The sequence below is a fragment of the Gavialis gangeticus genome, unplaced genomic scaffold, assembly GCF_001723915.1.
Source record: "Gavialis gangeticus isolate Ggan-Ray unplaced genomic scaffold, GavGan_comp1, whole genome shotgun sequence".
In the NCBI taxonomy this organism is placed as follows: Eukaryota; Metazoa; Chordata; order Crocodylia; family Gavialidae; genus Gavialis; species Gavialis gangeticus.
Genome location: NW_017728992.1, coordinates 98,367,949 through 98,389,024, shown reverse-complemented (window position 1 = coordinate 98,389,024; position 21,076 = coordinate 98,367,949). Strand labels below are relative to the sequence as shown.

At 39.2% G+C, this 21,076-nt stretch overlaps 1 protein-coding gene across 1 annotated transcript; it reads left to right on the top strand.

The window, feature by feature from the left end:
- Positions 1-5,091: 5,091 nt before the first annotated feature.
- On the top strand, positions 5,092-18,414 carry CLUL1 (clusterin like 1). Its single transcript, XM_019525983.1, has 8 exons — positions 5,092-5,163; positions 6,104-6,210; positions 7,855-8,003; positions 8,909-9,076; positions 10,501-10,945; positions 13,096-13,233; positions 15,412-15,626; positions 17,750-18,414. Exons 2-8 carry the CDS (start codon positions 6,111-6,113, stop codon positions 17,915-17,917), a joined length of 1,383 nt encoding a protein of 460 aa, XP_019381528.1. The 5' UTR covers positions 5,092-5,163; positions 6,104-6,110; the 3' UTR covers positions 17,918-18,414.
- Positions 18,415-21,076: the final 2,662 nt, after the last annotated feature.

The following is a 21,076-nucleotide window of genomic DNA, read 5'->3' as shown; positions in this document are numbered from 1 at the left end:
CTGTCACTTATTTCTTATTTCCAATCTGTCACTGGATATGTGTAAAATAGTAAAACACAAGATGAGGGTTTGTTTTCCTTATAAAACATGAAAAACATGAAAATAATGTATATTTCTCTTTTGACTATGTAAAAGGTAACGGAGATATAAATACATGCTTCTCAATAAAAGTAGCGCAATTTCAAATAAGAAGTAACATCCAGGACAGTATGAGGTTTAATGTGTACTGTTGACTCAGCTGAAGAAGGAATGCATGAGGAACTTTGCATCAGGCAAAGGTCTCAACACCATGGAACCCCAACTATAGATTTCCCTGACAAGCTGTAACTCTGCATGACACAGGAGTGCTTGACTACAGCCCTAACAGAGCAGCAGCAGAAGTGCTGTTGTGAACAAACAACTAGATCTGCACATAGGTATATTCAGTGTCTCTATGCTTCTATGAATAGGCACAAAAGGGGTGGAGTATAGATGGATTCCTTCTTCCCAAATTGCCATGGCTTTTTTACAGAGTCCAAGCGCTGCTTTTTTTTATAATAAACTGAAAATGAACGTAGCGAGCTTGTTTGATTTCATTTGTTTTCCATTATTCTTCATATAGTTGACTCTGAATGGAATGTGTATATCCCTCTTTAGATGGAGTCACCTTTCATAGGCCAACATTAAAATTCACCATATGAATGATAAAATAATAAAGAGAAAAATGACGGGGGACATATTAAAAACTTAGAAAAGAAGATGACACAACATAAAATCATCCTTGACAGTATCCTGTTTGGTTAATACTGTACTTTCCAGTCCTCACAAATAAGTCTAGGCTTTGCTTCTTGTTTCTGAGTGTAACTTCCACTGACATTATGGGAAGGAGATGCTTTTACTTGGGCCCAAATACTGACTGCAGCACTTAACCCAAATAACTAGGCTAGGCATATGAAAAATGGCCTCCCTTGACACACATACCCTGCAGACAGCCTGTGGGCCTTCTATTTTTTTGTGGATTCTGAGATGACCAGATTAGTCACTTTACACATAAATTAGCACTTTATTTCCATGCCTGTAGCCCTATGCAAGTGAATGGCTATGTATATGAGCAGAAGCAGACTGCCAATCTATGCATAAATAGCATTTTAAAGACTTAGACAACCTATAGACAACCAAATATTGTTTTCTAGGCCAGTGGTCACCCACCTTTTAGGAGCTGTGGGTCAAATTTAACAGAGGTCTGTTTGAAGACCCACTGCCACATCTGATATGGGTACCACTGTTCCCCCACACCACTATATTGACATTGATGTCCTGGCTTCACAGGCCAGGTGCAATTGTTTGGCAGGCCTTTGGCCCATGGGCCCATGGGCTATAGGCTGTCAACCTCTGTGTCATGGAGTGGGGCCTAGGAGCAGCCGTGATCCTGCTAGCGCCCCCCTGCCGTGCCAATTAGGAGATCCAGCACCCTCTTATTCTCGCCCACCACATCTTTGATCTTATATAGTTTAATATGGGAGGCTGCCTTTGATCTCCTAGTATCTCAGGGTGACTTGGTGCACCCCCAGCCTTATGGGCTATGCGTGCCTCCTACCTCCCCTTTAGCACGCCCCAAGCCTCACAGTTGTTCCGGATGTTCTTATGTCTATAAGACCTCAGATGGTCCCTCGCCCTCTCCAGGCTGGTCCTGCCCTCTCTGGGCCCTGTCTCGCACACCCTGTCCTCTCCGGGCTTGTACCCGCGCGATCGCCCTCCTTCAGGCAACTAATGACGCCAGCCCTGTCCCGGGCCTTCACCGGCACCCGCCCTACTTTGGGTCTAACGCTGGTCCCTGCCCTTCTCGGGGTTCCCTGGTGTACTCGCCCTTCTCCAAGCGTTACCCACGCCTCCCGCACCCCTGGCACTATTGCCCTGCTGTGGGCTCTGTCCTGCGCCCCTGGCGCTATTGCCCCGCTGTGGGCTCTGTCCCGCGCCCTTGGTGCCCGTGGCTCTAATTGAGCCGGTTCCACGCTACTCGCGCCCGTGGCTCTCTCCGAGCCTTCACGCCAGCCCTGTCTCGGGCTTTCACCGGTGCTGGGGCTCAGGTGGCACGCAGCCGTGCCTGGCCCTCTGACCCTTCTCGGGGTCCTATGCCCTCACTGGGCTGAGTACCACCCTCACGGGCTGGGGTCTCAACCCCACACACTGCACCACACCGGTGCCAAGCCGCCGTGCCTTCCCAGTGTTGCTGAACAGGGCACCCAGGAAACCCCCGGGTTACTAGGGATCTCCTGTGAGGCCTCCTCACACCTCTACAGCCTCACCCGGTCCTCCGGAGATATACACAACGGAACCATAAGCCAACCGGCTGTAACAAAACAATAAGCCTACCGGCTACAACATATAGTCCAGGCCCACCGGGCTCTCTTGCCAAAGCCTCCCGGTCAGGCTTCTCTTCACCCTTACCATCATGCAGCCCTCTGGGTGCTCAGGCTGCACTGCTCGGCTTTGCTCTCCTGCAGAGATCCTACACCTCAGGCTGCCAGAAGGGAACTACTAGCCAGGCTCTGGCCTGGCTGTTTATAAGGGGCCAGCCCTGCCCCCTTTTGGTCACCTGACCTGCCTGGTTGCTCCAGCAACCAGCAGCTGAGCTGCCCTGGAGATTGGCAGCTGTTCTTCACCCTTTTCTAGGCACAAGGTCACGTAGGTGCCTTGTGACACTCTGGTCTAGAAATCCGAAAAAGAATAGAATACCACCCTCTGTAGAGGTTACTTTCACACAATGGCCATTGTAGTGCTTCTGGACCCCTTTCCAGCATTTTCACCAAGATTGGGTGGGTAGGATCCATATTATAATCAATCTTGTGAGGTCTGAGCTATCTCTGAATTTACAGCATTCCATGATTATATAGGGGCCACAGACCTCTGCAAAGGCCTGTTTTGTTTGATGACAGAACACCAGATGATCAACATGTCTGCCTGAATATTGCTGTAGGAGAGGTAATGCTTAATGTATGCCATAATCAAAATTTTCAGAAAAGGCCAATGAGTTTAGAGTGGCTTAGTTTTTGGCTACCCAATTTGAAATACCTATAGTTTAATTTTCAAAGGAGTTTGGGACCTGCTGTTCTTAAAGACGTTTGCCAGAGTTATAGATGGTCATTGTGGCAGAAGGCCACCTCTGTTTCTCCCCCAAAACTCTGTTCTGTGACAATTTGGTTAAGATGGGCCCTGCAGAGGGTACACACCTTACTCTATCTCTTTAGGTAACCTGAGCTGGATACATTCCTGAGGGAGGGGGGAAACCTGCTCCCTCTGCCTGCATGACTGGCATCTCATACCTAGGTGAGGGGCTTGGGCTCCCTGGGGAGCTAGGAACTGCCAGTCTGCCCAGCAACTAGTGATGCATTTCAAATTGGTTGGCTCACAGCCAACAAGTGCTGGCCTCCATTGGACCAGGTAAATGAGGTCATAAGGGCTATGTAAGTTAAGGACTGCCCAGGAGGTGGGGAGCAGCAGCTAAGAGGAAGACTCAGAGAGAGAGAAGTGCTGGACCATCTGAGACTTGCTCTCTCTCTCAAAACTCATGATCAAGGAACTGCCTGCCTCTAGAGGGAATCTCCACCTGCCTCTGGATGATACTTGTGAGTAAGCTACCTGAGATCTAACTAGATATATAGCTTGCAGTAACTCAGATGCGTGATCAAAGGCTACCCAGCCATGCTAGTTTGCTCTATGGGATTTCTCTCATATTGCTCTACCCTGTACCCTATTCCAACCCTACCCCTTGTAAACAATAAAGTTCTCTTTGGTACCCAGCATGGTAGACTTATTGGTGTGGGTCTAGATTATTCCTTGGGGTCCCCTTGGTTTGGCTGACTAAGGGAGACCACTACTTGTTCTGACTGAGGGAAGTACCCCCAAGTGCTTGAAGTGAGTCAAGTATTGTTGAGGGCTACTAGGCCTGTGTTTCCCAGAGGATGCAGAGCCAGAATCAAGCTCAGCCCTGGGTGGTGGCAGTTTTTACCCCAGGCTAGCTGGTGTGCTCCAGGAAGGGGGTCGGCCAGATGTGAGGCTCCCCCAGGGAAGCACTCAGAGCCTGAAAGATGGTTGGGCACAGTGAGGTGGGTGGCTGAATGCAGGAGCACCCCCTACTGGCCTCCCACAGTCAGTACTTCAGAAAAGTCAGGCCTACTTGTCTCAATGAAGACTACAACATCCCTAGAAACTTTTGAACATTTTGCCCCAGCTGATTAAGTATTGTAGTGTAGATCTGGACCAAAACAGTGTTGAACATGCTGGATTTCAGCCATCGTCCACAGCAATTAGGTGTTATGTTCCATGAAGTAAAATCATGTTTAGGACATTTAAAAATATAATTATGGTTCATTAAACTGTTGTACATTTTAAGATTTTCACCATCCTTACCTCTTCTTTTTGACTTCAGTTGGAAATTGTGACCATACATCACAATATGGAATATGGACTGATTATAAACACATATTCACATTGCACATCATATATCTGCTATTGCTGTAAAATCCAAATTTAAATTATTTAACAACGTATGTAGGTGAGGTTCTTCAGATCTTTCACATACAAACTCCCATGAATTTGGACAAAGTTATTAAACATATCACATACAAAAAATAATGTCTGTAACAATGGGGAAAACACAAAGATTTGTTTATTTCACATCAGACAGATTACTGAAGCTTGTGGGATGGAGAGAATTTTATTCTCTTATCTGACATTTTTCTAGCACACTACGATTAAGTTAAATTATGTTAAAATTACTTCAAAGACAGAAATATGAAAACATTTTTGGTAAAGTAATTTTAATAAATTCACTATGATCTGCTATACCACAAGCTGCAGAAGTCTGCTAAATTTAACAGGAGAGAGATAATTAAAAAAGCTATTATTCAGAGAAAACAAGGGATATTGACTAAGAAATACATAATAATATGGTCAGCACTCCCCCTGGTGTTCACTTTTGCTTGTAAGCATGTATGCATGTTAAGTCTTGTACACCGAGACAGTCTGGAATCTAATCACAAAATGTCCCATTAATAGGATTAAGTACCTTGTCATCAGATAAGTAGAACATGGCAAAATCCGTGACACTCATAGAAATTAGAACACAGTGATTCCTTCCTGACGCTGGGAGCAATTTTACAGAGAGATTTTTCAGTATTAGTGGTAAATATGTTATTTTCTAGATTCCTTTAGTAACTAGTTTGTACAGCTTTACAGAAGTTAATTGTTCATCTACTACTAAAGTCAATCCACGTGGAATATATTTATATATATAAATTTATAAATTTGTAACCAATATGATTGTTTATTTGAAAAATATGGTTTGTCAAGCAAAATGGAACTTAAATAATTACCTTTCAGTTAATGGAAACTTTTACTATCTGCACATTTCTAAACATAGCATGCTTTGTAATACAGCAGTACTGTACATAACAGGATAATAAGTTAATGCTATTCTTTAGCCTTAGCTTATTTCATAGGTATATATTTATAAGATGTTGATTTATTTTTATTTGTACAATTAATTAATTAATTACTAAATGTATTAGTATATCTATTATTTTCATAAGCATAGTAATATTTTGAATGACAATGTAAAATACAATGGGGCATAAACAAAGGAACTGTGTGGGTGCACAGAAGGTACAACATTCTACAAGGTTTTCCTTTCTAATATGGCATGTACAGATATGTTACACAGTAATCTAATAACTAAAAAGTTAAAATAATATAGTATGGGGTTAAAATTGTTTAGGAACTTGAAGAAATGAAGAGTGATCTGCATAACATTCACAGTGCTATTTAATATCATAAACCATAATATACAATAAAGGAGCCTACTTCTGGTTTCATGTACGCAATTGTGTAAATTTGGAAGAATCAATGGAATTCCACTGGATTTACTGCAACTGAGATTAGGATTGTGCTTGCTATAAAAAGCAAGATTATTACTTAAGTGTGTATTATGTAGAAGACAAAATACTCAAGACTGAAACCAAGGGGACTGCTGACATTGGGTGAACACTGTTGTAGTAAATATTTGCATGCTGGACTCCTAATGTCTTACATCTAACTTTCATTCATTATTTGCCTCCTTAAACAGGGAGAACATGAGGTCAAATTGGATATTTCTACTACACATGTTGTGCCTAAAGGCCCATCAATGTGCACCTACAAAGAAGGAGATGAATCTCCAGGAAAACTTGAAAAGTATGTATACCTTTCTGATTGACTATATTTTGAGAGTTCATGGGCTTGGTTCTGCATTCAGACTTTCATGCACAGACCCTGGCTACACAGAATTGAGGGGCTCAATACAAGTGTGTGCCCATGAGAATCCAACTGCAAGTGTGTGGCTATCAAATGCATTAAGTAGGTGTTTTCTGATATAGCTGAAGCAAAGCACTCACAGACATTTTTAGTACAAATCTCTATTTTAATGAGGTCAGAAGAATTGAACTTAGATATACAAAGGAACAGGGAGTCTAATGCTTTTTTAAATTTTAACTTTTTAATAAAGGCATAATTATTATTTAAATAGTGTATTTGTTTTTTCTTAAGTTACTGAAGTAAACACTGTTGATCTCAAACAGCATGAATAAAACTAAATTATTTAATTTGTTTAGACACAAGTTTGCAAGTTATTTGTTCAGGATCATTGCAGTGAAAAAAAGTTTTTACAGTAAGTGAAATACAGGGGCTTTTAAAATGCACCTATAATGTGTATATTTAACTATCAAAACACTTACATTTTATTGTTTGGGATCCAAAAAATAAAATTAAGGATATATTGTATATCAAACTGAGGGAAAAAACTCTTTTTATGTGAGACAAAAACCAATAGGAAAAAAAGCTATGCAAACATAAAAGATTTGTAATCTCCTATCAGTTATAGTTTTCATTTATTTTCTGTATCAGGAACAAAAGCAGATTATAGTTGTACAAGACAGCAATGACTTTTATTTGCAAAACATGGGCAAACTGTGTTTCCATTGAAGTGAGTGGTGATTGATTCACTGGAAGCATGACAAAGGCCTGTATTCTTATAGAAATTGAGTTCAGACTTTTCTGAACTATGTTGTAAAAAAGGGTAAGTAAGCTAAGTAAAGCTTTCTCTCAGCTTAAAGGTAACTATGAGGCATAATTTAAACCAGGTGACTGATAAATAATCAGAACAGGATCAAATGCAACTAAAGTAAAACTATACTTCTAATCAATAGAAGGCTTCAGTCCAAATATTTAGTTTAAACCAAGGGTCAGCAATGTTTTCTAGCAGTAGGCTGGAATATCCCAGCTTGGGTCCCAGGAAGGCAGGTGTTGGGACCCAGCCACTGCCTCTTCTCCCCACCACCCAGTTCAGGCACAGCTGAAGCCCCACATTGTGATCACTGGGTTGAGTAAACACAGCCATACATAAATGACAAGAACTAAACGTTATAGTTCTCCTCATTTATGTATGAGCTGAGAGGTAGGCAATTTCTGCAAACCCGTTGTTTGTCTCTAACTATCCTGACTCCTAGCTGCTCTCTAACTGAGGGACTGTCTCACTGTTCCCAACTCCCACAGTCTCCTGTTAGGGATCATCTCTAAACTATGACTTTTATCATTGCACCCCACACTGCTGAATCCTCTCAGCTCCTTAGGCCTGAAGGCCATGGGTTGCTGATCCATGGTTTGTCATCTTAGCTTCACTGATTTCAGCTTGCACCACTTGAAAGAGATGGTCCCTTATCTACGTAGGAATTTGCATTATGTACATTTGTTACCCTTTGTCACTGCAGTCTGTTACTAAAACACCACATTTGGAGTTTACTTGAAAATTTAGTTAATTAGTGTTATAACTGACTTTTTCAGTGTTATCTGAAATTGGTGAGAAATATGTGGATGAAGAAGTAAAGAAAGCTCTGACAGGGATTAAGCAGATGCAAATTATGATGGAAAGAAATGGAGATAAACATGTAGATCTGATGAAAACCCTGAAGAGGACAGATCAAGAAAAAAAGGTAATAGGAAGTAACACCCGATCCGTATTTCCAGGTAACTGATAATGTTTATATTATGATTTGTTTTAATCAGGGACAGTTTCGGATGGATCAGTCAGTGATTTAGCCCACAGTAAAGGATAAAGCATTGTTATGTTGGCCAAGGAGCGGCTCAGAAAGCAGACTGATTCAGAGATTAACACAATCACCCTTCTGAACTCACCCCTCTAGGGAAGATGTAAATATGTATGTATCCCTCTATGTCACTTGCTGCACCAAGAGAGATGGAGTTAAGTTTTAGTTTATCCCTGTCTTATACTACCGTTTCCACAAACTTGCATGAGGGGGCATTGTAGCTGTGCTGCACGGTCTACTGCTCCCTGTGCAATAAAAATATTAGGACAGAGCAATAGTGAAAAGAGATGCCTTACACAGTAAGGGGGCATAACATAAGACATGCCACAGTCTTTCCCTATGTGAATGCATTTAATTACTAATTAGATATTAACTTTTATGTCTGTAAATGGAGTCCTGAGTCAGAAGCTTAGCTCTGGAGAGAGGTGGGAATTCATCAGATATTCTCTTGTATATAGCATTTGCCATTGGATAGCTCTAGATATCACCAGATCTCTCAGTTCCTCTTAGGAGGCACATACCTCTCTCCATTTCATGTATTGGGAATGTGTAGCCTACCTCTAACTATTTGGCGTGCCCTCCTGGGGCCAAGCACCTCATTTTTAGGTATACGGCACTAAGTTGTTTAGACTTACTGTGCTTACTGTTATGGAAAAAGAAGAAACCAGAAGTAGCAACTCAAGTATTGGTATAGTGGGCTGGGTGTTTAAGATACTAATGAGAATAACTGAATGATTTCAGTTAAACATAATGAAGATCATGAAGCAGAATTTGTGATATTTTTTATTTAGGAAGCTCTACAGCTCATGGATGAAGTAAAAGAAAGATTAGAGGAAGAAGAAACGCAATGCCAGGTTTCTTTGAAAAATGTATGGAATGAATGTGAATCTTGTTTGGAAAGTAACTGCATGAGATTTTATACAACTTGCCGTGCTAGCCTGTCAACAATTGTAAATAAGGTAAGAAGAAATTCAGGCCCAGGAGAGAAATCTTCCTTTAGAGATTACTTCAACAAACAGTGATACAGTGAGAAAACATCCTGTTTTCTTAAAACAGCCAGAGATACCAGTATCAAATTACCAAATCCAATTTGATATTAGCATCTGGAAATGTGAATGTAGGTGGAACAGATTTCAGTTGACTTCAGATGATTACACACTTGGTCAAAACCCATCCTGTTAAGGGGTGAATCTACTGCGGAGTGAATCCACTGTCTTCCTTTATATTTAAAGTGCTGTAACTCACAGGAGGGTTTGAGTTAAGATGGTCAGTAATTATTTACAAAAATGCCACAACTTTTTTTTCCCTTCTGGGAAACGGCACCCCCAAAAGTTTTGCTCTGGTTGATATAGAAATTGCATAAAAAATTGTATTCTCATTGAATGGCTCTCCTTCATGTGTTCATTCTGTCTCATAATTATTATAACAGAAAAACTAACCTTTAACCCTGTCACCAGTGTAGAGCCAACACAATTCTGGGAGAAAGAACAGTTTCTTTTACAGTTTGTGCATCATCAGTAACTTTGTGAAAGACATTCCAGCTGCAAAATCTGTACCTCAGAGCATGCACTTAATTGCACCTTAATGTTACCTACCAATAATAAACGTCAATTGACTCAGGGATACTGAATTAAAAATTAGCACACTGGCAATGAAAGGCTCTGAGAGACAGAAAACAAAAACTGATCACAGCATTTTTACAAGAAGTTTACAGAGTAGGGTCATACTTGGACGACAGACACTATGCTGTCATACTACTTTGCCCCTTTGTATTATTCCGTCAGTCAGTTATATGAAACGGACATTTTAAGTACTGATAAGCTTAAATTGATAAAAGAAAACAAATGTTATATAAGAAAAAGAAAGGATCTTTTAGACCAAATCTGAAGAATTTACTCAGTTCTTGCTCAAGACAATCTTTCATTGCTTTTAATGGATTTTAGCCTGAGTAAGAACCAGAGGGTTTCGTTCTTGGTTGAAGGAATAGCGAGTGCTTGAAACGTGGTAAGGAAACCATTGTTTTCTGTTCATACCATAATGAGGCATTACTGTATTGTGGTCCACAAAGGTGCTTCCCAGGTGATGGCCAAATTATTTGTTGGGTGAAGCCCAAAAGCTGACAGCGACTTCATGGCTCAGGAGATTAGTAGCAAATGGAGTAAAGATTCACGCTCTTTTTTTTCCCCAGTCTGAGTTTTATGATTTATTTTAAATTCTACATATTTAGTTTCTTTAGAAAACACGCTATGATATGCATTCTAAGTATGAGGAATGCATTTCCTGCATCTCTCCATTCATTTCAAAGAATTCCTTATAGCAGCTGGCTTGAAAAGATACATATCTGATAACCTGTTTTACAGCTGATATATCTTTTTATATGCAGGTTGAAGATTTTTTCAGGAAAATATCTCCAGTAATCTTTAGCTTTTATGAGGATCAAGGCAAAGACCTCCAGTCAAATGAAAAAACTGAAAAGGAAGATACCCAGCTAGTAAAAATGGAAGATATATTTAGCCAGCTGGCATCAGATATGGGCACATTATTTGACAAGAGCTTTGTTTTTTTCAAACAGATGCAAACAGAATTTGATCAATCTTTTCAAACATATTTCATGTCTGATGTAAATTTAACTGAATCACACAATGTGCCTGCTCTCCCTGAGGATTCCAAGAAAAACAATAGTTTTCATAAAAACTGGGATATGTCAGGCTTCCTTCAGGTAGTTTTTGATTTTGGCAAGACTGTATTTGAAGGTGTCAGCAAAGTGATTACTAAAGCATTTGATGGAAACAGTGATAACAACAGAGAGTTGCCAGAACAAGCCAAAGGCAAGTGTTGGAAGACATTAAAATAGACAGCAGTAACAATGACATGAAGTCTTTACAGTATTGTTAAATGCTGATTAACAATTCAGTCTAAGACTATACATGGCATAATGTGGTCTGTGGGATGCGTGAAAGCTTTCTTGGCTGGGCAGACATGAGCCAAGCATAATTTTATTAGAAAAATTAATATTTGGAATTATAAAATGAAAAATAGAATACCAGATCTTCCAGGTCCATAGAGTGATACATTAGATCATATGTCGCAGGGCTTGATAATATAAACATTCTCAAAGGATATGCCAGAATTTCTGAATTGTTCAGTGCCCATTTGGGTTTTTTATAAGTTTGATCTCAACATTAGTCAGGAAAAGAACATATGATGTTAACATGTCTCCATCTCTTCTGAAATATGACTTCCAAAGTCTCAGAACACATCCCCAACTTCATCAAGTGATGTCAGAACACAGGTTTATACATTTGCGAGACTTGTTCATGGCAATATCAGGTGTCAACAAAACACAGAACAGAGATATGGCATGCTTCAGCTAAAAGCATAATTCCATTTAGGGCACCTAAATTTTGTTTTTAGGGATTAATGGCAGTGGTTTTCAATGGTGGAGACACTCACTTTCCCATGCCCCTGTGGGGAGAGGCATTGGCTGCAGGTGCTGCCCCATGCTGCTTCAGGAACAGTGACAGCAGCTGGGTCCTAGCGCCCAACTCCAACCTGAACTGGGTCATTTTGGCTTACAATCTAAAAAGGTTTTCAACTACTAATTTGAATAACATTTGAGCAAATACTACTTAGCCTTGGATTAGTGTAATGGTTTAAAAATGTAATAATCAAGAGTTAGGACCCCTTAGGACAAGACCTTAAACTGTATCACAGTTCTTTTAAAATGCCTTAAAAGAGTAAAAATATATAATATACTCTTTTGGTATATATATATTTTTAATTGAAAGACCTCCAGTTTAGTAAGATGAAACCTGCCAAATGGCCAAAGAAATGGTACCCAATGCTGCACTGGCTGGCAAACTGTGAAAGGACTAATTAAAAAGCTAATTACATTTGCATGCTTCTTTTTTAAAAAGCAGATTCAAATGAAATCATTTAACTAGAACTCACCACTGTTTGAACTTTCTTTTGAAGCTCATGAGTACTGGAGTATTGAAAACACTGAGGTTGCTCTCCTCAGGTTTTTATTTCTTCTTTCACACAAGGTCATTTTTTCCCCTTTTGAGTTAGATCCCATGCAAGCCTCTTTTCGCCACTACCTTGAAGATTATGCTTCATAAGCGTGTTCATGAAATATGAAAATCAAAATATCACTCCAGTCCCTCATAAGACCAGCAAGCAAGAATCTCCAGCATTTTTATTTCAATTTTATGTTGTGGTACTGCCAAAAAATGTCAACACAGTAGGTTACTGCAGCTAGTTTCGCAGCTGGCCATAAATAAAGGGACAGCGGGTGTAACCTCTCTTGACTGTTTCATGACCTCTTTGGATGTTACAAGCCCAGCCTGAGTATCCATCCTTCACAGCCATGATCCAAAACATTATGGCTAGTTTTTTTAATGTTACTGTAGAATACTCCAGTCTACTTTTATATGGGATCATGTAATTTTAGCAGGTATAATTTGAAGGTGAAGAGTCTCCTGTGGTTCAGTGGTAGCAGCCTTGTTTACTACACAGATTTGGGTTCAAATCCCAGATGCTTATACAAATACAGCCATGGAGGCACCAAGCCTCTAGACTCAGTCTGGCCTTTGGAATCTGTCTCAGTGGCCTAAATGGAGGGAGGATGGAAGGTATGGGCAGCCTCCATCCCTCCAAAAACTCCTGCCTAGGCATATGCATTGATGGTCTGGGTGACCTCTCATGCATATACCATGATCTGGAAGGCCACATTTTGAAGGGCACATCACAGGTCCCATTGCCCCCCTCACCTCCCTATAATCCACTTTCTATATCTTCACCTCATTATAGTGTTTCTTTGATTCCTACTGTTTTAGCCTTATGCTTATTTTTAAACATGACTGATTTTTTTAATTCACAAAAAGACGTTTTATACAAAAACAAACAAACAGAAAAATATTAACAAGACGCTTCATTTAGTGGGCTCAGCTTATAAAATGCTGTGTTTTCACTCTAGATGCTGATGAAAATGGAATGTTTTCAATGACTGCAACAGGCCATGAAGGAACTCTGTGCAAAGACTTCCCGCAAAATTCGGCAGGATGCTCACAGTTTCATGAAAGATGCCAGAAATGTCAGGATATGCTGATGAAAGGTAAAGAGTTATTTTCTAATGTGTTCATGATAAAGTAGTGTCCTTTATTTTCTAGGCTTTGATACTGGTAATTTTCTGCTGTCCTGTTTGGATATTTTTAGAACTCACTTTCAGTTTCTGAAGGTTTAGTATATTTATGCCACAGCTACAGAGTTGATCCATAGTACATAGACCTCTTCCCAAAACCTCCACACAGTGTCAGTATAACTCAGGTGTTAACACTTTTGCTTCTGTCCAAAGTGCCTTCTAATACTCAGATATGTATATATTTTCATGTTAAAGGTGCCATCCTTCAGAGACAACAAAGGATAGACTGTATTTATCCCTGCCCAGTTCTAAAAGTAAAGATGCTCTAAATCTCCCTATAATCCACTATAGTCCTATATAAAACCAGCCATAATCTTAGATCATGTGCAGCTCCTCAGAAGGGTAAATAAGGAATGAGAGCTAGCTATGAAGGGTGCATCCAGATGAGCGCAGACATTTGTTTCCCTGGGGACAAGTAGCAGCAGCACACTTTGTGCCACTGCTATTTGTCCCTGGGGAATGCTCGTACAATGCACATTCTGGTATGTGGTTACCCCAGGTGGGGTAGGGGAGGCTGGGGCTAGCAACTGTGCTGGCCCCAGCAGCCTTACTTGGGGTCCTGGGGGCCTCCTGGAGCTGCAGCCATGGCAGGAAGCATGCGTGACAGCCAGAGTGTGACTCCAGCTGGCCAGGCTCTAGTTTTGGACAGCGCACGCTGCCACCATGTACACTGCCCTGCTTCTTTTCAGCATGGGTTTTTTTGACTCTGGGCTCTCCCGCTGCTGCAAGGTAGCAGCATGGGGAATGCCTGCAAGTGCAGTGTGTGGCACTGCGGACAGGTCTGCAGCACCACGCACTACACATCCATGCTCATCTGGACACGGCTGAGTTATCCAGGCAACAAGCAGTACTGCTGAGCTCAGGATCCAAAATGGAGAAGGCAAAATAATATGTGAAAAATTAGCAGAACTCTGACATGCCCTTTCCAAAAGCTTCTGGAAAAATTCAGGCTGAATTGCTCTAGAGACTCCTGCTATGATTTGCTATGTCTACAACTCTTCAAATAAATGAGGTCTAAAAAGCCAAAATACAGCTTAAATCAAGGCACTTTCAGTTGGGTCTGATCTGACAAAATTAAAGATCTAGTGGCACAATTTGAAGAGTGTATATAGGTTAATCCAGATCAACATTCTCCCTAGTGTAACATAATTTGCTTGCACTGCTTTATAGTGCAGTTGGAGAAAGGATACGTTGAGTAAAATACATGAACGGTCATGTATGAACATGATGGTCATAATTAATCTGTACCAATAACCTAGTGCTGTCACTTCAAAACTACTTTTTGATAGAGGAGAACAGCAATACAAGGCCAATAAAAAACAAAAATAAAAAAAAATACAGAAGCGAATGATCAATGGATGTGACCAGTAAGTGTTTGAACTGAGATGTCGTGTCAGAATTGGGCTAATGGTCTTTAGAAAGTAATATGTGCCACAAAAATATTTTAAAGGGTTTGTATAGTACACTGTAGGTACAATTCTAATCCTGTATTTTTAATTTATGAATTTCTTTTTGGATTCTAAAAACTCTATCATTATGTTTACACCTGCAGGTTCAGCAACAGATTATTCTAGCTGTATACTAATGTTTATTACTCATCTGCAGTAAAATTCGCTTTTAAAATCCAATAGCAACATATGCTATCAGCCTATATTATAGGCATACTTGTGATAGCCTACATAACTGAGATGGATAGATAAAAAGTTAAAGGCTATTAAAAAGGAAAATAATGTATAACTAGATAAATAACTCTGTACAGTTTATAGTAATAACAAAGTTTTTATTTTGCATACCACACTACATTTTCCATGAAAGGCAATAAAACCTTTGAGTTATCCAATATGAGCAGCTACAACATAGGAATGGGATCAATAATCTACACTGGCATCACTGGATTTACATAGTTTAGATATATGAAATGCTTCAGAAAGAAAAAGAAAAAAGAAAAACAGAAAAAGTTATGTTGGGTGTTTATTTTTTAATTTAAAAAATGCAAAAAATATTTGGAACATTTAGGTCTCAGCATTTAATATATAGAGATATGTGAAAAAATAACATTTTCCTATAAAATTTTGTGTGTTTTCCAAATAGACTGCCCAAATATCCCTGAACTACATGCAAAGTTGGATGAAGCCTTAAAATTGGTTAATATCTCAAGCGAGCAGTATGAGCAGATTCTCCAGCTGATTCAGCATCACACGGAAGACACTTCCTACTTGCTGAATAAAATGAAGGAAAGGTTTGGGTGGGTTTCTGAACTGTCCAATGTGACCATCGGATCGGAAAACATCTTCAATATAGTAAAGGTAAAAGCTACTGATTAAAAAAGGAAATAGCTATTGCCCAATGACATCTATGTTCTCTATTTCACTCACGCTTATGCTTTTGGAGAGCTCAAGGGGATTGTAGACATTTTTGTGTGTTTTATTTTTGATCTTCACGATACAAAGTTCTTGCTCAGGTTGATTTTGGTGGCCTGAAACTCCAGGGAATAGAAACTATTCTACTCTAAATCCTTTTAGCATGATGGATAACTGGCAGGCCAACCTGCTTCCCTGCCTGTGAGAAGTAAATAGAAACAGACAGGTTTGATTGCCCTCAGATTACCTGTCCTGATGAACTGAGGCTTTGCCAACAGGAAATACAAAACACATACATCTTTATTAGAGCACCTCCAAATGTGGTAAATGTTATGAATTTTACTGTAATATAGGTTGGATATCATACACAATGTCCACCAAAACACCAATGAATATGTCATAAATAACCAGAGATCATACATACAGTAATAAAACAAGGCAAAAAGAGTTGGCTTGTGCTGGTAAATGCTGTGCAGAAGTTTTGACCAAGCCGCTGCTGCCAGCATGCTTCAGGATGAGGCTATTTTCTCTAGTATTATATGATTCCATCTTGCAAAAAATAAAGGGGAGGAAAGTCTTCAAAACTGAGAAAATTGGAAGATATACAATAAATTACCACTCTTGGTAACATTGTTCTTGGGGCAAGCTGTGTGTTAATGCCAGCTAATCTTAAAAGAAAAAAAAAAAAAAGCAAAGGCAGTCATGACTTTCTGGGGCTAAGTAGAAGAGGTCACCCTTACAGTATTTTTGTATTGTAGGGTTTCATTGTCTGGGGGTTCTTGAGGAGAATATGATGCATTTTTGAGGATGTGCCTTAGTTTAGTTTACCAAGAATTTTAGTTTGTATTTGAAAGTCAGAAAGGCCACGTGGGGAGTTGTCATGACCTTTCTGGATTAGGTTTCCTTTCCATACTCATCTTTCTTGAGTTTTTCATATAACAGTTATATTCTGCATAATACTATGCTATTAGCATGCTTCAGGGCTTCTGCTGGTCTCTTGAAAAGGCCAGAAAGATCTTTTCTTCTTTATGCATACTTGCCTTTTTGTTTTGCTTTCCTGTGAAGCACTGTATATTGGCTACAGGTAGAAATGGTAGATTGTCTGGGGTGTGCTAGGTGTGTCTTACTCCTATACTCAAGCTCAAACTGACTGTCAGAGATTTGAGATAGGAAGGAACTTTATCTCAGGACAGCCTAGCAAAAACCTTTGGTGGTAGGGTTGCTTTCCTTTGTTGTACGTAGCATAGTACACTTTCTGTGGTTATCTGATTGTACTGCAGATTGTACCTTGGATTGGGAGTGCCCATGGTCTCCCTTGGACTCTTCCTGTTGCTTGTTATAAGTTTTCAAGGCTCTATTTTCTTTGTACTAAAGACTCTAAGTTTCTATGCTTGTCAAAGAAGGCTTCAGCTCAGAATAAAGTGGATGCACTTGTGGACCTAAATATTTATGGCGTGGTTGCATAAGACTTGACTTCATGACCCATCTGGTCCTTTTCAGCCCCATGAACTTTTGGCCTAAGAAAAATGTAGAATAAGAACAAAAGGACTAACAACATTTACAAACATTTTCCAAGTGAACTTTAAATTGTCTGCTTAGGAAATTATAGATGCAGATGCAGGGTCTGAATTTATGAACACATAGAAATTAATAACTTCAATTGCATGAACAGCCCTTTGAAATTATTAGAATGACTCGTATGCATGTTTGCCAGATTGGGTTTTAGTTTTCACTTTTGTAGAAAACAAGAAGATAGAAGTTTATTTTACAGGCAATAATAATGTCTAACACTAGCAAAACATTGTATAAATATTACTTTGCAAATCTCCAATATGGTAGTGCTCTGTTACTAAGCCAACCCCAACAATGCCTCCAATGTCTATTAGCTTGAACTCAGAAAAATACAGTTCACTTCAGAAGAAAGTTAGTGGGTGAAAAATAACCAAGTGTTTAATAGTTTTCTTTTGTGTCCCCTCACTTTCAGTGAGAAGAATGCAAAATAGGTATAAATAATATTGACAAGTTATCTGAAGTTACGGTATCCAAAGTACTGAATTGTCCTCTTACAGGTATCTCCTGGGGATTCTTCCAGTCCGAATGAAACAGTGGTAGATGTGAATATTCTGACTTCACCTACTTTCACAATTAAGGTTCCACGTGATTTAGATACTGAGAGCTCTGAATTCATTGAATATATAGCTGGGAAAGCTTTACAACTTTATAAGCAAAATTTTTAAATATGGTAAGTTGATTCTTTTTGTACAGTGAAGATAACTCTTAGTAGTGAACATCTATTTGTTTTATAACATCTCAATGGATTTTAATTGGAGCATGATTATGGATTATGATATACTTCATATCTTGGAGTATATCATGAATCTAAGAGACAAAGAAATTATACAAAACCAAAAGATCAGTGTTTTAGTATGATAATACTCACAGACTAAGCTTAATTATATGTTAAATCCTTCAGCCACAGGTAACATAGGAAGACATATATAGCATCTCCACCCAGGGTATCTTCCAAGTACAGTATTTCATGGTTCTGGGTACTAAATACCATATGATTATCAATCAATATAATCTAGAATACCCACTAATATTTACTGTGATATTGAATGGTGTACGTGAGAGATTCACAAACTTTTTCTTATTGCATACCCCCTTCCAGATTTACCCGCTGCCTGTGTATCTCTATCAGCATCCATTTTATATTTTAACCCCTTAAATGCCAATTATTATAATGAAAATTAAATCTGCCGTTACAAAATTTCTCCCGCATATCCCCCCAGAGATGTCTTGTGTACCCCCAGGTGTACACAGACCACAGTTTGGGAACCCCTGGTGTACCTGATATTTTTCAAATATAAAGGGAGAACAAATTCAGAATCAATGCAGTGATTTAAAATGTTTTGCAATAAAATCTTAAGTTAAGCACTACTTTCTAACGAAAAAGTTTATTTCTTTGACTTCCAGAGCCATGCACAAACAGGACCCTTCACTTGTTTTGTCCTTACTATCTTTGTGGGGAAAAAAACCTCAGAAACCTCTCTGCCAGTTTAGGGATCTCCATCTGGGAAAGAGTGGGGGCTGGTTGAGGCTGGGAAGGGACAAGAAATGGACATGATATAGAGCTGTGGAAAAATGCATACATGTTAGCACTCAGAAGAATTTCCACCAAAGATAAATGTCAACTCAGGTTGTGTTACTTCATCCATGACGCCTTTCCACCCATCCCTCTTCAAGGTATTGTTGTCACCAGAGAAGGTCCTGGTAACACGGTTCTAGATAGGGAACTGCCAAGAACAACAGCTATAATAAAGGCTAATGTTAAACTGCCTTACTGTTCCATAGATCTGGAATCCACTCTGCAATGCACTGTGTGTGGTCATTTTTATTCTTGAACAAAGTGAAAAGAAAATGTAAATAGTTACCAAATCATAATGGGCTAAAAATAACATTTTATTCCCAGTAAGCACAGCTGCAAATGATTACACGATAGCATGGGGGACAGGGAAGAAGCGGGAGGAATCCCAGAGGATATTAAAAAAAAATCCTACATTGTTGTATAAAACTGACAAGCTGTTTGTTTTTTTTAATGTTGTATGTCTACTTTGCAGGAACAAGCATCCATTTGCCTTCATGATTACACCCTCTCCCTATGACATACCACTTGTTATTCAGTATTTTGCAGTGATAGATTTGAATGTGCTATTTCATTCAAGTATGTCAATTTGCAGTTAATACTTTTATGAAAGTATGCTATATTATGTGATTGTCAGCTACCTACATCTTGCAAAAACTTACTTAGTCAACTTGAGCAAGTAGTCCCTGTTACCCTAAAAGCAACTACTTGCATGATGACAACTGTGCAGGTTTGGAGTCTAAATTCTTTGCATACAGCTTAGCTTGAATTAGTGAAGTCTGAATGTATATAAAGTCTTTTCTAAACAAGACTTTGTTTCTTTGTCTAGTTCATTTAAAATGTACTGTAAGCATTAAATGACTCTTTCTAAATCTGTGATAAAGAACTAGCTCTTCAGCCTTTTACATATTTTTCTTCTAGTTTGGAAATAAAGTGAATTGTTAACAGAGCAATAAATAGTTTGATGACAACACATGTTTGTATTGTTCCAAATTGTACATTTTTACTAGTATGCCGATAGCATTCAAGAATGAAAACTAAAATCCAACATTGTCATACACTCCGTCCTAAGCCCCTACCCTGGGCGTCTTCAAAAGGAGGCTAGACAATCACCTAGCCAGAGTCGTTTGACCCCAGCATCCTTTCCTGCCCATACCAGGAGGTGGGACTTGGTGATCTACTCAGGTCCCTTCCGACCCTGTCAACTATGAAACTATGATTTCAGTTTTATTTGTACAGCAAAGATGACATATAGCTCTACACAGATGATTTTTACACAAAATTATTTTCCCATTTGTGGTTGTATTTTCTCCATGACACATATTTACTTCAAAGTATACACATAATTATTTTCCAATATAGTAAAGCAGACCCTCCCACACTCTGGCTCTTCATTCCTACTTATCCAAAATTATTTATGCAGTTTCACACTAATGAGAAGGCAGATTTTTCCAAGAGGTCTCATTTTTTTTAATAGGCAAGGAAGGACTTCAGGGCAAAGCAACATTCTCACCAGTGTAGAGGGTTCGTACAATGTTCTCTGTACCGGTTAACCTCATTTATACCTTAACATAGCTATCAATAAGGGCCTAACCCTGAGAGATATAAAGCAGTAATAGCTCCTTTGTGAGGATGCTGCAGGACCTTGGTTGAGAATCACTGTTTTAGACTAGTGGTCTCCAAATGTTTTTGATCGCGCACCCCTATCTATATAAATAGAAGTTCTAATATTTTCTTCCTGCACCGCAATGGATCGTCCGGCGCACCCCCCACTTTGGAGACCACTGTTTTAGATGACTGAAGCCTACTGATTACTGCACAGAAGGAAGGGAGAGTCTCTAGAAGAACAGAGAGGTGACCACTTACATTTGAAAAAACTGAAGTTTACGCAGAGATGTAAAAATATTCTTGCAATAAAAAGGAATATTTATATGGGAACAACAAAAATAATATTATTGTATCTTCAAGAAGAGAGGATACACTCTTGCTAAATAAATAACTCCTTTTAGGAGGTCCTAAGAATCAGCCAGTGGGAAGAGTATGGGAAGAACCACCCAACATAAACAGGTTTCATACTGTAAATGCTGGTAATAGTAGTAAACACATGAATTAATAACATTATTTAAATTAACATTGCATGTGGAATGCCACAGAAAGAGTAAATGGCCACTACAACTATACCTCAACTTGGGTGAACAGAAATTTAGGGTGAAAGAATAAGTGTCATCAAATACATGGCAAGAATTTCTTG